Source organism: Mandrillus leucophaeus, unplaced genomic scaffold (assembly GCF_000951045.1).
Source record: "Mandrillus leucophaeus isolate KB7577 unplaced genomic scaffold, Mleu.le_1.0 Scaffold76, whole genome shotgun sequence".
In the NCBI taxonomy this organism is placed as follows: Eukaryota; Metazoa; Chordata; class Mammalia; order Primates; family Cercopithecidae; genus Mandrillus; species Mandrillus leucophaeus.
Window position 1 is genome coordinate 58,940 of NW_012108252.1, and position 17,566 is coordinate 76,505.

At 44.3% G+C, this 17,566-nt stretch overlaps 1 protein-coding gene across 1 annotated transcript in view; it reads right to left on the reverse strand.

Annotated features, from left to right (window-relative positions):
- The window catches only part of ABCA1 (ATP-binding cassette, sub-family A (ABC1), member 1), a gene marked incomplete at its 3' end in the record, with an annotated part of 142,301 nt that overhangs the window by 58,770 nt on the left and 65,965 nt on the right, over nt 1–17,566 (reverse strand). The window contains exons 6-7 of the mRNA XM_011966399.1: nt 10,243–10,364; nt 6,784–6,960 (exon numbers count right to left, since the gene is read on the reverse strand). Of these exons, the coding sequence (XP_011821789.1) occupies nt 6,784–6,960; nt 10,243–10,364 (299 nt within the window). The remainder of the gene's footprint in view (nt 1–6,783; nt 6,961–10,242; nt 10,365–17,566) is intronic.

Consider the following 17,566-nt stretch of genomic DNA (forward strand, 5'->3'; position numbering starts at 1 on the left):
TGACTGCCTCCCTGGCCTAGAGCATGGCACTGATTAGGGCTCAATAAACGTTTGCTAAGTGAACGAATGTGTTTGTTAATCCATTATCACTGCACAAAATGAACACTGGAAGATAATATTACTAATGCATTAGAAGGCACAGCCAAATAGAAGTAGAAAACACATCTGTGCAATTAAAATGCAACTGAAAATATTTTCAATTTATAAAAATCTCATCTACATTCCAATTTTTCAGGAATTCTCTGACAAAATGAGAAGTGGGTATACATACATTGGAATAATATTTTCAACACAATACACAATTTTGTTTTCCTCCTGGGAATGCATGTTACAATGTGTTCATTGAAACATTTCAAATGTCCTTTAAATGTCTAAAGTAGACACAAATCTCTACTTCATTTTGCCCACATGCAAAATCCAACTCAGGCTGGGATTAGTATGTTTAAGTTCAAACTGAAAACAAGTAAACCACAAATCAAAGACTATCACCACCCAGAAGTCATCGCTATCTCCTTCTGGTGATTTCTATGACAGTAAAGATTTCCTCTGGGAAACATTTTAATATTTTTTATTGAAATAGGAAATCATAAAACTACTTTTCTAAGGAACATTCTAATCTTTTAATAAATAATTCAACAAGCTAAATATTAACTTTTAAATTAGATGTGTTTAAGGCATCCAAACACTTCATTTTTTGCTGTTTCTAAACATAAATACATCCACTACCACATAATTCAGAGGAAAAAATTAAACCTGTATCTTAGATATGGCAACAATTTTCAATGAAGAAATAGTATAACTGTGGTGAAAATGTCTGTATAAATGGAGTTGAGCAGTCATATTAACACATTGCTATATCTACCAGCTAGTGCTCTTCTTTTCCCATAAGAATTAGGTGAACACAGAGTCTGAAGAGTAAATCTACACAGTGTGTCATTCCACCAATGACCAACCGATGAGGATTGCGGCTGCTTGCTGGGAGAAAGTAAGTAAACAGGTGGGCAGTAAAATCACACAAAGCCAAACAAAATCTGATACTTTCCGACAATGTCTGGGTTCCAGACAGGAGAACACGAAGAGCAGGTGTTCTCTCCTGCAAAAACCCACACAGACGCTTTAAGGACTGCATGTAACAAGTTGAAGTATCTAGCCCTAAAAAGCCATGAGGCTGAAGGTAGCAACGAGCCCCATCTGTATTCTGGGTCCTTGTCTAACAGTCAAGGGGAAGCTAAATAAAGACCCCTCAAGACAAGGATGACTTTGTTCACTCCTTATCTATCTGCTTCTTCGATCTATACACAGCCCAGCTGTGACATTACTTGTCTTCTGGGAGCCTCAGGGTACCCTCACTTTACCACCTTCTCTCATGAACCAAGATCCACCTTGGTGGGAATGTGCTGGGCATACTGGAAGACACGTAGACAGTTTCTGTGGAACCACTGGTTCCACGAAAACAACTTCCTTTTTTCCCCCACATTATTGAGATGGAGATAAATCTGCATGCCTAGACTTCCAACCTTAAGGAGCACACACCATTTTCACATCACTGAGGCAATGGTGAGTCAAGGATAGAGCCCAAATCTAGCTCATTCAACCCAACATTCCTCCCACTAGAACCCACAGTGTCCACGTTGGCAAAGACTGCCGTGAGGGAGCTGGTCGAGAGGTCATCAGTGAAACTGGAACGAGAGGACAGCTCTCACTCTGCAGACCCAGGACCTACAAAGAATTCCTCAGATTCCCAGACTCAGCCTTCAGCCTGGTTCTCAGTGTCCACTAGAATGAAAGCTCCAAGTGCATCACATCTGCCTTGTTCGTGGTTGCACTTCAGTGCCTAGAACGGTGCTGGTGTAAAGCTGACATATAATAAACATTTGATGGATTTTTTCGATGAATATCTCATACCTTGTTCAGAGATGTTCTGCTCCCAAAGTCACCTCTGTTTGGTTTGTACATTAAAAACTCTAATAGGTAACGCTTATTATGCTTTACAGTCACTTTCTGAATATGGGCAAGAGAAAGTGGACAGCTGCAGAGGGGTCAATAAAAGCCAAAGGCACTGAGGGAACACTTCAAATACATGCTAAACTATTCCTTCCAGGCAAGAAAGCTGTAGCAGGCTGAATATCCCCCGCAAAGACGTCCACACCCAAATTCTGGAGTCTGTGAATATGCACATTTCATGGCAAATGTACTGTGTAGATGTAATTAAAGTTATGAACCTCAAAATAAGGAGATTATCCTGGATTATGTGAATGGGGCCAAACTGAACACCTGAGCCCTTAAAAGTAAAGAACTTTCTGTGACTGGAGACAGTTCAGATGAGACAGGAGGCGTCAGAGATTTAAAGTGTGAGAGACACTCAACCCACTTGTGGGAGAGGGGTCACACGAAAAGCGTAAGAAGGAATGACGGCAACCTTTAGGAGCAAAACCAGTCCCTGCTGACAGCCAGCAAGGAAATGGACTTCAGTCCTACAACTGCAGGGGACTGAATTCAGCTGATATCCTGGATAAGCTCCAAAGCAGATTCATCTTCAGAGCCCCCCTAAAAAACAGCCCCACAAACACTTTGATATCAGGCTTGTGAGACTCTAAGAAGTAGACCTAGGTACGCTCTGCTATACCTAGACTTCTGGCCTTGTGAAATAATAAATTTATGTGGTTATAAACTGCTAAGTATTTGGTGACTTGTTACAGTAGCAATAAAAAAAAATTTAAAAATACAATCAGTGAGGACCCTGACAACAGAAGTAAATCAACCTCTCTGGCCAAAATTTGCTAGTCCACTACTATGGCTCCTTCCTGCAGTCCAAAACAGATTGGAGGTTTCTGTGGGACAGGAGAGTGGCCCTGTCCTCACTCTGGGAAAGGTACATGCTGCTTTAGGAAGGACCCAAGGGAAAGTTAGGAAAAGTTCACCTGCCCAGCACACCCTATAGCCAAATACACCTTGTTGAGCAGCAAGACAATAGAAGCTCCTGCCAGGTGGCCCTGAGCTCCTCCTAGAAGTTGTTAACTCAACAGTACAAATGCAATGAGCACTCCGTAACAAGTTTCCCTCATGACTAAGTGCATTTATCCCACAGATAATATTTCATATATCCACCTACCTTTGTTCTCATCAAAAGGATATCTTTTGAGTTGAGTCCAGCTCCCAGAAAATACCTGACACATAATAAGAACTCAACAAATATTGCTCAATGCATGAGTAAGATTTTTAAGTAAAAAGCAGAGAACACCTAATGGAAACTGCTCTTAACCCCAGGGAACTTTAAAAACACAACAGCATTCTGAGATCCAGTATTACTCTACACACAAGGTACAGACTAGGGCATAAATAAGAATCTTTGGGTGAAAGGCCTTGACGATATCTGAGCAAGAACGCAGTTTTTCACGGAAATATTCGCCAGGACCACTTTGCTTGGTATGATCTAACACTGATCTACAGAAGAAAACTTCCATCTCTTTTGAGACAGTCTCACTCTGTCACCCAGGCTGGAATGCAGTGGAGTAATCTCAGCTCACTGCAATCTCCACCTCCTGGGTTCAAGTGATTTTTGTGCCTCAGCCTCTGGAGTAGCTGGGATTACAGGTGTGTGCCACCATGCCTGCCCGACAAATTTTTGTATTTTTAGTAGAGAGGGGGTTTCACCATGTTGACCAGGCTGGTCTTGAACTCCTGGCCTCAAGTGATCCACCCATCTCAGCCCCTGCAACGTGCTGGGATTACAACAGACGTGAGCCACTGTGCCTGGCTGAAAACTTCTATCTTGAAGCAACTGTTTTCAAGGACATAATTTCTATTACTCACGTCAATTAAATTATCAACTTCCATTTATTGAGCACCTATTGTGTGCCAGGCCCCACACCAGGCTCTTCATATATGTATAACCAATAATCACAACAAAGGGTCAAATATATTAAGTGAATGTAGAAGAAGAGATAACTGAGGCTTACGGGGACTAAATAACTGATCCGACGTCAATGCTAGTAAAATATTCAAACGCGATACTCAAACCCAGATCCAGCAGACCCTCCCACACTGCCACACTTTCCCCATGTTGCCAAAACACTGCTTTCCTGAGCACCCAGATTCTGAAGGAGGCCCAGGAGAAAGTCACAATACCCTTGGCTGGAAACAGGGAAACACACACAGACACACACAAAAGAAGTAGATATGTTTCAAAATATGTCTCTTATGAAATTCCACTTTTGGTTCAGAAGCACATATTGAAAGAAGAGTTTCTCTCCCTGTCATGTTGGGCCTTGCATCTGCTTGCTGCTACTGCTGCTGTTCTTGGCGCAGTTAACTGCCCATGTGCAAGTTACCACATGTCACATCCATCTACCGTCACACATGTTGAAATTTCAACCAAACAGCAATAGAAAAAGGCTGCTTAATATAAATCAAGTATCAGTCCCTGCATTCCAATTAAGGCCATGCTTAATTCAATAAGTAAGAGTCACATTTCAAAATGTTTGGAAGTCATTTCATCCCAAAGGCTTCCTCAAAAATCATCTCTACACAAAACAATCCTGATAACTCATTCTATTCTAACTCAAGAGCCCCATTTTGAAGAGAGGTCTCTTGGTAACAGCAGAGGGGTAGAAGCGGAACCTGAGATGCTCCACAAACCCAAGAGATGTGCAGAAATCACCTGGTAGCAGCCACCTTAATCAACACCTGGTCATAAACCAATGGATCCACAAGGCACAACCACAACACAGCAGGATGGGACGCAGTGTGGCTGATGGTTCTGAAGGTGCATTACCCTGCACTCTGTCATGCTGCTAATCCTCCCAGAGAGCTACTGTCAGGTTGAAACGTGAGCTGTTAACTGTCAGATGATGAGGGCTAAAAAGTCATTCTACTATGAGTGTAATTCAGGCATTATGGGAGTGGAGGGATTTTACTGGGTTGTGTACACAATAGGTGTTTAAAGAGTAAACACAAATGAAACGGAATGAATGGGCACAGCACCAGAACAAATTATGACGTCTTCTAACAACACCCATCTTTTCCAAAATTTCCATCATTCCAACTGAAAGGGTGAGCGTTCTGGTCGTGTAGTGAAGTAGTCCAAAACAGTCCAAGAAAATGGTTTCGTAATGAATTTTTTTACCATTCATAATAACCTTTGACTCTCTATGACTCGCAGCACAAAAAAGACCAACAGGCTGCAAATGTCTGCACAAGTCAGCTTCCCTAACTTTTTAGGCCAGTTCCTTAGGGTTGCAAAGATCCCCATAGAGAAATATATCTTAATTTAAATTATAACATGGGACTGGGCACGGTGACTCATGCCTTTAATCCCAACACTTTGGGAGGCCGAGGTGGGCAAATCACTTGAGCTCAGGAGTTCAAGACCAGCTGGGCAACGTAGTAAAACCCTATCTCTACTAAAAATACAAAAAATAGCTGGGCGTGGTGGCAGGCGCCTGTAGTCCCAGCTACTCGAAGGCTGAGGCATGAGAATCACTTGAGCCTGAGGCGGAGGTTGCAGTGAGTCGAGATGGCACCACTGCACTCCAGCCTGGGCAACAGAGTGAGATGGATCTTAGCTCACTGCAACCTCCACCTCCCAGGCTCAAGCAATTCTCCTGCCTCAGCCTCCCGAGTAGCTGGAATTATAGGTACCCGCCATCATGCCGGGCTATTTTTTGTATTTTTGTAGAGACAGGGTTTCACCATGTTGGCCAGGCTGGTTTCGAACTCCTGACCTCACATGATCTGCCCGCCTTGGACTCTGAAAGTACTGGGATTACAGGCGTGAGCCACCATGCCTGGCCAATACAAAAACTTTTTGATTGTCAATCAAGGGTATGAATCCCGAGGCATGTTTCCAAGGTCACATTCTAGGGTATGATCTGGCAACAGGGTCCAGAAACTGAGTATTCTTAATTCCCTGGGAGGACCAACTCTCTATAAAGAATTTGTGCTATATACAATCCAAGAGTATTACAATTTCATTTTATTATAATAAGGAACATCTCTTTCCAGATACATTCCTCCTCCAGGAATCTTCCTCTGGTTTTAAGAGAATCTATCTGGTGAGTAGAAAACCAGAATCCCGGATATTAAATGATAATGTTTGGGGTAAGGAGAGGAATTTCACCAGAGTTCTCAGAACACCTAGAGACATATTTGTTCTGGAACTATACAAAACACTCTGATGGCCAAACTGCTCAGGCTCACCTGCATTTTTTGGTTAAGAATGAATGGGTACTCTCACAGAGTGCTTCTCTGAACTATTGCTTCCTAGGCTGAAAAAACTTTGTTGGAATTTTTCCTTGCAATTTTATTACTAATTAAGCTAATTAGTGTGGTCTCATCTAATTCCAGGGCCTTCCAACTGTTGACAGCCCACAATGTCATCTTTATGATGGGTTTTTAAACGTAAATAGATATCCATCTTCCCATCAATGGTTTCAAGACTTTATTTTTTTAAATATGAAGAACCCTGTTTTCAAAAGAACTCTTGCTTAGTATTATAATAGTAAAAACATGAAAAAGCAGGTCTTCTCTGATGGAAATAAGCACAAAAAACTTTTGGCTTAAACTCAGCCACACCCAGCTTATTCCTCCCATTCACCCTTTGGGAGATGGCCCACAAGTCTGAAAGAACACTAAGAACACTTAGAATACCACTGAACTAAATTATATCACAAACTTCCAGCCAGCCGTACTTTTCTACAAAACAAAGTCATGTTGTCCAAGGAAAAACCTCACATTCCAAAAGCATTAGTGTTTGAAGTTTCTCCACTGAGCAAGTCTACTCACCAGGATTGGCTTCAGGATGTCCACGTTGGAATGAAGTACCTGCCCTGCTGCAGCCAGTTTCTCCCTTGGTAGGCCACAAAGCTCGGAAACTTCTTGGTCACCAAGTTGAATCACCTCTTCTGATTTTGATCCGTTGCACAGACAGGTCAAATGTAACTGGTAGCCTTGCAAAAATACCTGGAAGCATTTCATGCAAAGAGAGACAAGCACAACAGGATTATGAAGATCGGAAGCTGGGTCCTTGAAGTCTTTGGGAGAACTTCTTATCGATACAGCTTTGAAGATCTTAAAACAGGTACCATTGCAACAATCCAATGCATCAGGTCTCTTTACTGAACCTCAGAATGTATCAAAGCACAAGGCACAATGACAGGACACTTAAAACCTGCAGGTTGCATTAACTCAATACCTCCCATACTCTTGTCCCTCTTGCAAAGAAAAATCCAGAGTCCAACTCATTTTCTTAAGAGTGGGACACATGATTTGGCAAATAGGAATCCAGAGTCTGAATTCCTGGAACCACTTTCATTAGAGGAACAACATCCTCACTATTTTGCAATTTATGTTGTCTTTAAGTAGTATTGGGCTGAAATATGGGGAGAAAGCATTTATGCTGTTTATCTGTAAGTATAGATATTTAAGTAAGACACAGAACTATGTTCTAACAATTTCAGAATTTGGAACTCTCCATTTTACTTGCCCTAGAGCAGAGTGCCAGAAAGCCAGGCCTCGTATCATCTCATTGAGAGGCTAATTCCAAGTCATTCTTATCTTTTCTTTATACCAAACCCACTAGAGAGCCTCTTCTTGGTCATATTTTACTTAACTGCCTTTCTGGGCCTCAACAATTCTTCTTCATACGTGGTCTAATGGACCACAAGCTTTGAAAGAAGAAGAGCCTATTTATTGTGCTCACGTTGCATCTACAGTGCTGAAACATTATAGCCAGTATTTGTTGAATGAATGAACAATGCAGACTCTTTATTACACCATTACTAACTGCCCTGTTAGTTTAAATTGGTGCAGGCTGCTGTGCTTATAACACAACCTAAGGTAAGCGATGGACCAAAAGCCTCTCAAAACCCATGTAGCTTTTGAAATACAGCAGAGCATTTGGCCTACCATGATTCCCATTAAGTTTTTGCTGACTGCCAGAGACACTCAAGCACACTTCAGTTCTACTTGTTTCTTTAACTGGTCCTTGCCACTAGGCTGTCAGCCTACAGTTAGCGTCTGTGTTTAAGAATACTGACAACAGGCCAGGTGCAGTGGCTTACGCCTGTAATCCCAGCACTTTGGGAGGCCGAGGCGGACGGATCACCTGAGGTCAGGAGTTCAAGACCAGCCTGGCCAACCAACATGGAGAAACCCCGTCTCTACTAAAAATACAAAAATTAGCCAGGTGTGGTGGCGCATGCCTGTAATCCCAGCTACTCAGGAGGCTGAGGCAGGAGAATCGCTTGAACCTGTGAGGCAGAGGTTGCAGTGAGCTGAGATCATGCCACGGCACTCCAGCCTGGGCAACAGAGCAAGACTCCAATTCAAAAAAAAAAAAAAAAGAATACTAACAACAGAGGGCCTTTGTTGATGTTATCTTCTGCCTCTGCCCAATCATGCTTTGTTCCCTTTCCTTTCCTTACACAAGTACTGATCCCAAGAATTTTTCAATAAATGTCTTGTGTGCTCAAAACAAAGAATACTGACAACACAGAAACTCCAAGGACCATTCAAGGACCATCTCCATGCTTAGGATGCCCCTTATTTTAAACTAATTAGATGTGACAGACATGAAATTGGAAGAGGGCAATGGAAATTATGCTAAATGCAACTACTTTCAAAAGCCTGATGCCTTTGGCCCCTCTCCTGACCACACAATTGGTAAACATAAGGCATATTTTCCTAGTTTCAGAAGGGCAAGCAGTAAGCACATTTTTCTAATTTTAAAAATTCTAGATCATGTGAAGCAAAAAGGTTATTTTCAAGAATAAACATTTCCACTACTTCTGCTTCTTGTAAAGACAAGCTAGTATGCAGACATGAGACAGGGGAGGAAGCAGTTCCCCTTTCTGCCAGAGAATATGCTCAAAAAGTATCTCTGAAAAATCAATAACCATGCAAGCTGGGTCTGGTGCTACCCATTGCACAAGAGCTGCCTACTAATGATGCCAGAGGAAGTTTTCTATGATTCTAAAGTTAAAATTCAACAAAAACACTAATATTATTTCCAGATTCTATAAAAATTCCTTTTTTTTTTTTTGAGATGGAGTCTCGCTCTGTCACCCAGGCTGGAGTGCCGCAACAGGATCTTGGCTCACTGCAACCTCTGGCTCCCAGGTTCAAATGACTCTCCTGTACTTCAGCCTCACAAGTAGCTGGGACTATAGGCGCATGCCACCATGCTTACCTAATTTTTGTATTTTAAGTAGAGACGCGTTTTCCCATGTTGGCCAGGGTGGTCTCGAACTCCTGACCTCAAGTGACCTGCCTCCCTTGGCCTCCCAAAGTGCTGGGATTATAGACGTGGGATTATAGACCTTTGAAGTGATCTCGCCCATCCCACCTGAGCTTTGTGACACTAGTCCATTCATTTCTGTCTCCCCAGTGTCGTCTCACAGAGCTAAAATTGGAGAGATTTAAAGCCTTATTCCCACAAGCTGCAGGGACTGATCTCTTATTTAATGCAAAGCAAGCAACGGTTCTCAACTCAGTGCCACTGCATCTGGCCCTGATTTTATAAAATTCTTAAAAGTCGGCCGGGCACAGTGGCTCATGCCTGTAATCCCAGCACTTTGGGAGGCCGAGGCGGGCAGATCACGAGGTCAGGAGATCGAGACCATCCTGGCTAACATGATGAAACCCCGTCTCTAAAAAAAAATAGAAAAAATTAGCCGGGCTTGGTGGCGGGCGCCTGTAGTCCCAGCTACTCAGGAGGCTGAGGCAGGAGAACGGCATGAACCTGGGAGGCGGAGCTTGCAATGAGCCAAGATCACGCCACTGCATTCCAGCCTGGGTGACAGAGCGAGACTCCATTCCAAAAAAAAAAAAAAAAAAAAATTCTTGAAGTCTCCAAATATACCCTTGCCTAAAGTCTCCTGTCTTCAATTTTTTAGACAGAGTTCCTCCAGATCAATAATCCTTAACCATGGTTATTGTTTTTAAGTTTAACTCAACTTAAAATATATCCCTTGTAGAAGGAAGTCATCACAAATGCCAAGTGACAAGCCAGAAATCAATTTTATTTCAACCAGCTGGCCCATGACGCCAGGTTGCATATTCCACTCCTGGATGGTTTGGCAATTCCTGCCTGAATAGGGAAGTAAAATTAAGTGAAGTTGAATTCAAACTGCCTCCCTCCCCTTCACCACCATTACGAGGACAGGGGCTTATTCATTTCTTTCCAGTAGCTGCACAACGTAATTGCCATCAGCCCCACTGAGGAAGCTGGAGGCATCAGCTTACCTTGTGGAGAATGACATCAGCCCTCAGCATCTTGTCCACAGTAGACTTTGGGAGAGACAGGTTATGATACAGGAACCCAGAGAAGGTTTCATTGTCCACCAGGAAATCCTGAAGCTTCAAGTCTATTGAGAAATAGTGTTTCGTTTTTATTTAGTAACTCACTCCAAAAAAAAAAAAAAAAAGAAAAAAGTGGGCACAACGGGACAGTGGAGAAACATATCATAATACTGATGATCAACAGTCGCCTGGCTAAGCGCACACAGGAATGAGACAGGGGAGCATTGCCGTATCAAGAGAGGCATGAAAATATTGCTTTCTGGTAACATGTTGAGCCTCACCCAGCATGTGCTCCTCAACTCAAACAGTGTGATGGTGCCATTACACACACACACACACACACACACACACACACACACAGCCTTTCCTTTTCTTTTTTTTTTGAGATGGAGTCTCGCCCTGTCGTCCAGGTTGGAGTGCAATGGTGCGATCTCGGCTCACTGAAACCCCCACCTCCCGGGTTCAAGAGATTCTCCTGCCTCAGCCTCCCAAGTAGCTGGGATTACAGGTGTGCACCACCATGCCTGGCTAATTTTTTTTTTTTTTTAATCTTTAGTACAGACGGGGTTTCACCATGTAGGCAGGCTGGTCTTGAACTCGTGACCTTGTGATCCACCTGCCTCGGCCTCCCAAAGTGCTGGGATTACAGGCGTGACCCACCACACCCAGCCTTTCCTCGCTTTTCAAGCAAGAAGTCAAAACTTTGAAATGATCTCGCCCATCCCACCTGAGCTTTGTCACACTAGTCCATTCATTCCCGACTCCCCAGCGCCATCTCACAGAGTTAAAATTGGAGAGATTTAAAGCCTTGTTCCCACAAGCTGCAGAGACTGATCTCCTATTTAATGCAAAGCAAGCAACGGTTCTCAAACTTAAGTATGCATCAGAATCACCTGGAGGGCTTGTTAAAATGCAAACTGCTGGGCCCCACCCCCAGAGTTTCCAATACAGCAGACCTGGGATGTGACAGGAGAATCACTTACAGGTGATGCTGATGCTGCTGACCTGGGGACCGTGTTTTGGCAAACACTGGCAGAGTGCATTATGCATATCAAAATGCCTTCACAGACATGGTCTCATTTTAATTCCAAACATAAAACATGTGATACAAAGCTCTAAAACCCAGGTCTGCCGGGCTTTAGGAAAACACATAAACATATATTTAAACCATCAGCCCTATTGAATGATTTGATTGCTAAAGGATTTCATACAGAATCTCTCTAAATAATAGGACCTCTTGGTACATTTAGAAAAGGCTTCAATCCAGTGCAGCAAAACAGAAAAAGCACCACTAAGAATCCAGAATTGTAGTCCCTAGAGTTGGAGGCTGTGTCTGGTGGCGTCACTGTGTACTTCATGTCATCTTTTTGAACCTCAGTTTCTTGATCTCCAAAATGAGAGGTTTCTGACCAGATGCTTGGTAGGAGCCCTATGACTCTGAAACAGTATAGTTTTCCCTGACTCATTTGACTGTCTACCTCTCCTCCTTCCAACCCACTCTCCTAACAGCCTAACTTCTTTGTAATAACGATGAAACCAGCTCATCAGGACCACACGAACTGAGTCCACAGGCCCAGGCACTAAGCAACCTCTAGAGGGCAAACTTTGCAAACTGAAATCATTTACCGGAAGAGAAACAGGTTTCATGTGAAAATGGGGCTACAGTGTGAGGCTTAATGAGGACAGGAGTTAATCCTCGGAGCTAAGAGGGTCACACGCAGAGATAAAGTAGCAGGAGGGCCTGACAGCCCAGCAAGTCTCTCATCAATGCTGCATGACCCAGGTGTATTCTGCTATAGGCAAACTTCAGTAATATTGAGTTATATAGACAGGACACATTGAGCAAGATTCACATCGCTAGAGAAATGATTCACTGCTACCCCTCTATGGCTAGCTCCTAGTCATCCCTCATGACAGCCAGTAGCTGTTCCTAGACCCAGTTAGTGTCCCTCAGAATCAGTGCTCCTGCAAACTGCTACGTACCTGATGCTTCCCATCACATATGACTGTACACTGTTACCATCGGGTTCTCTACTACAGCTGTCAAACCTCAGAGCACCTGAGCTTCATTTAGGGAGCATGCTAAAATGCAGTTTCTTGGGCCCAATCCCCAGAAATTCTGAAATAGTGGGTCTACAATGCAGAGACCACGAATCTACATTTTGAATAAGTATCCCTTGCACTTTTAATGTTCAGGGAGGGAGGTGTGGAACCACAGTTTAAGGAACATTGTTTTACTTGCATGCTGCCTCCACCAGACTGTGCCTACAGGATAGGGAATATGTGTTCTCAGTACCACCAGTGCCCAGATCAGACCTGGCACAGAATTACTGCCCAGTGAAGGGTAGCTGAATACTAAATACTAGGAGATGGGATTAGGGCTGGCAAGGTTCCAAAAGTGTCTGAGCACCATCACAGGAGATTTCCTTTTAGCTGATCAGGTCCAGGAAGAGCCCAGGGATGTTAGGACCATCCCCAGGCCACACCCCAGGAGTGAACAGGATGGCTAACCACTAGAACTGCCTTCCCAGGAACAGCAAGCGACATCCGGAGTCACTTTCTGTTCGTGGGAGAACTAGGAAGGAAGGTGTAAGCTGGTGGCTTCAACTGAGGACTGGTGTGAAAAGGTAGACACTGATCACTGTACAACCGTGGACAAAGCACCACCCTGGGAATCAGAAACCTGGGTTCTATATCCATTTATTTGTCGGGTCATTTCATGTAGTTGTGCCTCCACTGCCTTACCTATAAAATGAAGGGTCAAAAAAGGCCTCTGTGAAACCTCAACAGAAACAGAATACAGGTATTAGCTAACGCTCACTGACTAGGTGGGCCATAGAGTCCTCCTGAGCAGAGCCAGAGCAATACATCATATTGCACCAGGGAACTTCGAAACAGCTCCCTCCTTCCCAAGCAGGGTGGCAGAAGTGTGGGAGGGTGACCCAGGCCACCCTTGCAATGGGCCTAGGTCATCCTGCAACACTCTCCAGACCAGTGAGTGTGCTCAGCATGTTTATAAGACTATTCTGTTCCGAAGATGAGAACATCTGGATGTGATCAAGCTCCAACCTCCTATCAGTGAATCCCCCGATAAGACATAAGAACCCAGAGGCTGATTAAACAGTCAACAACCCTTGGCTGTGCACATGCATGGTATGGTAGGTTCGCTGGGTGGGGAAGCAGCAGGGAGGGCCAAAGATCCTCAGCTACAAAGAACTTGCAGCCTGATCACGTGGAAATCCACCCGTGTAGGCTTCGAGTCACGCACTAGCACCAACCTGTGTGAAAACAGGAAGGCAACATGGTGTAGTACACTGGTTCTCAAACATGACTGCCTGTTAGACTCAGCTGGGGGCTTCACAAAAATCCCAAAGCCCAGGCCACACCATGGAGCAACTAATGAGAACTGCTAGGGTAAGACCCAGGCATCAGAATTTAATAAAACTTGACTGGGCGCGGTGGCTCACACCTGTAATCCCAGCACTTGGGGAGGCCCGAGGTGGGCGGATCACTTGAGGTCAGGAGTTCGAGATCAGCCTGGTGAAACCCCGTCTCTATTAAACATATCAAAATTAGCTGAGTATGGTAGTGGGTACCTGTAATCCCAGCCACTTGGGAGGCTGAGGCAGGAGAATCACTTGAACCTGGGAGGCGGAGGTTGCACTGAGCAGAGATTGCACCATTGCACTCCAGCCTGGGTGACAGAGCGAGACTCTGTCTCCAAAAAAGAATTTAATAAAACTTCTCAGGTGATTCCAATCAAGTCTGAGAAACAATGATGTGGAGGAAACACCAGGGTTTGGGACCAGAAAAACCTCAATTTGATGCCGTACTCCACTGTGAAATAGCTGTGTGATTGTGAGGAAGTGACTTTACCTCCCTGAGCACAAATTCTCTTACCAATTAAGTAAAGGTAATAGTATCCACATTTCAAAGATATGAAGACCAGAGATATTCATCATGGTAGGTGCTCAATATATGGTAATAATTTGTGATTACCAAAAAGATTCTTTCATTCAACTCTACCACTGTACGACAGTGCCATTTATAGAAAAGATGGAACACAGTCCCTGCCTTTGAGGAACTTTCAAGGCTGAAAGGGGAGATAAAGAGGCAAATCAATTCAAGAAGGCAGAAGGAAGGATAAGAAAGCCAAAAGGAGACAGTAAATGGAAGCGCTGGCCCAAGATGAGGTTTATCTGTAAGTGCTTTATGGGGAGCAACCAGACTGGAGCCAAGTTCTGGAAAAGGACAGAGTCAAAAATCACTGGGAGCTGTGGCTGGACAGGAAGGGACAAGACCTCTCATGATGACAATGACCAGGGCATTTTGTGGTCATAATGCTATGCACATAGTAGATTCTCAACAAATGAATAAACAAGCAGATAATCAGAGGGGAGATTTCTCAAAACCTCAGATTTGGGTGGTAGGAAGGGGAGAAAAAAGGAGGGGGTGAGGACAGAGTACAGTAGCTTTGTACCTGCTGGTCTCAGTCTTCTCCACTATGTTGCTGGCAGGAAAATGGGTGAAAAGTCAAGAATATCTAGAAAGTCAGATGTCTGAAACATACCTTCTCCTCTGACCTCACCCTCATGACATGGTCCATGAGTCACCTCCTCCAGGAAGCCTGCCCGGGCCTTCCCACCCTCAAGCTGGGTTAAGAGCTGGCTCTTTTTTGTGACTTTCTTTTTTTTTTTTGAGACAGAGTTTTGCTCTTTCACCTGGCGTGAAGTGGCCTGCTCTTGGCTCACTGCAACCTCCACCACCTAGGTTCAAGCAATTCTCCTGCCTTGGCCTCCCAAGTAGTTGGAATTACAGGTGCCCACCATCACACCCAACTAATTTTTTTTTGGTTTTTTTTTTTGTATTTTTAGTAGAGACAGGGTTTCGCCATGTTGGCCAGGCTGGTCTTGAACTCCTGACTTCAGGTGATCCACCCACCTTGGCCTCCCAAAGTGCTAGGATTACAGGTGTGAGCCACCGCGCCCAGCGTTTTGTGACTCTTTTGTGCCCAACATCCTATGTTTCCCACTAGTACCACACAGATCAAGCTGCAGTCACCCGTGATATATCCTGCTCCCAGAAGAACAGAAACTCCTTGAGGGCCAGAATTTGTATTTCCAAAGCCAGCAGTGCCTGGCACAGAGGAGGCACTCAGTGAATTGGATGAATGAATGAATGGATGAATGGATGAACTAATAAATGAATGAATACAAATGAGTGAATAAATTAATGACTTGATGTGATTTGGGGAATTGCCAATTGCAGAGAAGTAAATTCACCTTGCAGTGAGTTAGGGAAAAGATGAAGCAGGACATGAACTTGAAACAAACCAGGTGAAGAGGACACAAGAATTCCGCTAAGCCCACTCAGCTGCGTCAGCCCAGGTCAACAGGACAGAGGAAGGCTGAGTTAATTAAATGATAAAAATGGAGATGACAATGGCATCCGCCTCATTGGGCTGAGCTAGGTGTTAAATGAGAAAATGTACCTGCAGACCTAGTATAATCCAGGCAATGAGTAAGGTACCAGGTAAAGGATGGCTAATATCTTCATTTTCAGGAATGACTGATCTGAACAGATTTGTGGCTAATTTAACCGTAAAGCATATTCAGAATAGACAAGACACAGAAGTGGCTTTGGCAGCTAAGTTGAGATGTTGAATTTGTGATCTAACGTATGCACATGTGTGTATGTGTGTATTACAATACATATTAGCCTGGCTGAGTTCCTAAGACAGAGTTATTGAGTTCTTTCTGCTGATACTATCTATAAGGTAAAGGAAAGGTTGAAGCTGACTGATTTGTCTATTCATAACTTTATAAAAGAATAAATAAATCTAATATTTTACAGGGAGTCACCAGGAATGATCATATCTGCCAGTCACTGGAAGGACAGATATAGGTGGAAAGTGACCTGGACAAAAGACCAATCATTCCACACAAGACAGGGAATACTTCCTGAACAGGATAGTCATTTAGCCATTTAACTTTGGCCAACGAGTTAATGCAGACCTGGATTTTATAATCAGTAAAACGTGTGGGTTGGAGAAGATGATCTCTGAGGTCTTCTCAACCTGACATTGAAAGGAACACAGGGCAAAACAAAATCAGCACTGGATGCAGCATCGGAGGGTCTGAATTCAAGAGTCAGCTCTGCCATTTCCTGACTGTGTAATCATGAAGCTTACTTTCCCCCTTATTTAAATCTCCTTAAGCCTCAGTTTCCTTGGATATAAAATGAGACTAATACAGCACTTTGGGAAGCCGAGATGGGCAGATCAACTGAGGTTGGGAGTTCGAGACCAGCCTGACCAACATGAAGAAACCCCATCTCTACTAAAAATACAAAATTAGCCGGGTGTGGTGGTGCATGCCTGTAATCCCAGCTACTCGGGAGGCTGAGGCAGGAGAATTGCTTGAACCTGGGAGGCAGAGGTTGCAGTGAGCTGAGATCGCGCCATTGCAATCCTGCCTGGGCAACAAGAGTGACACTCTGTCTCAAAAAAAAAAAAAAAAAAGGGGGGGGGGCTGATAACATTCACAGGTTGTTGCGCAAACCAAAGATCAAGAACATGAACGTGCTCTTTCAGGGGAAAAAGCTGACTTGCTCTAAGTGTTTGCTCGGGTAACTGGAAGGTATGACCTCTGTCACAGGATGCAGAGCTGGGCTACTGCTGCCAGCAGAAGAGAAAGTCACTATCCAGCAGAAGGTCAGGAGAGCTCTCCCACCACAGTCTCTTCAATACAGAGGAAAATACTCGATCTGCTGAGCTCAGCCTCCTTGGTTTTGCCTGGAGGAGCAAACAGTGGCCTACCAACTAGCCAAGAGCTTCGCTGTGTGCACCATAAAGTGGGGCAAAGGAAAGGAAAAAGCACAAAGCACAGGTGAAATGTGTGTTTGTGGGCTGGGGAAGAAACGAGGCAGAATCCTCAGTTTCTTGCCACACATCTAAGCCTCTGGGACCAAGCTGAGGAACGCACTTGCACGTGCAGGCGGAGGGGTGTGACGCGGGGTGGGGGCGAGGTCCTGCTTTCCCAGCCATTCAGTGTTCCTTCAGTTCTCTGAGCATAGAGGACCAGGAAGGTGGGAGGAGGGAAGAGAGGGAGGAAAGGGGTTAGGCTGTCTGCGGGGAGGCAAGAGAAGAAGGAGGAGAGGAGAGGAGGGAGGGCAGCTCAGGAAGGCGGAGGAGGGAAGCCGTTTGCTGAGCTGAGCTGAGCTGAGCCAGACGGGGTTACTCTCGGTCAGTGCCCTCCAGTCCCCAGCT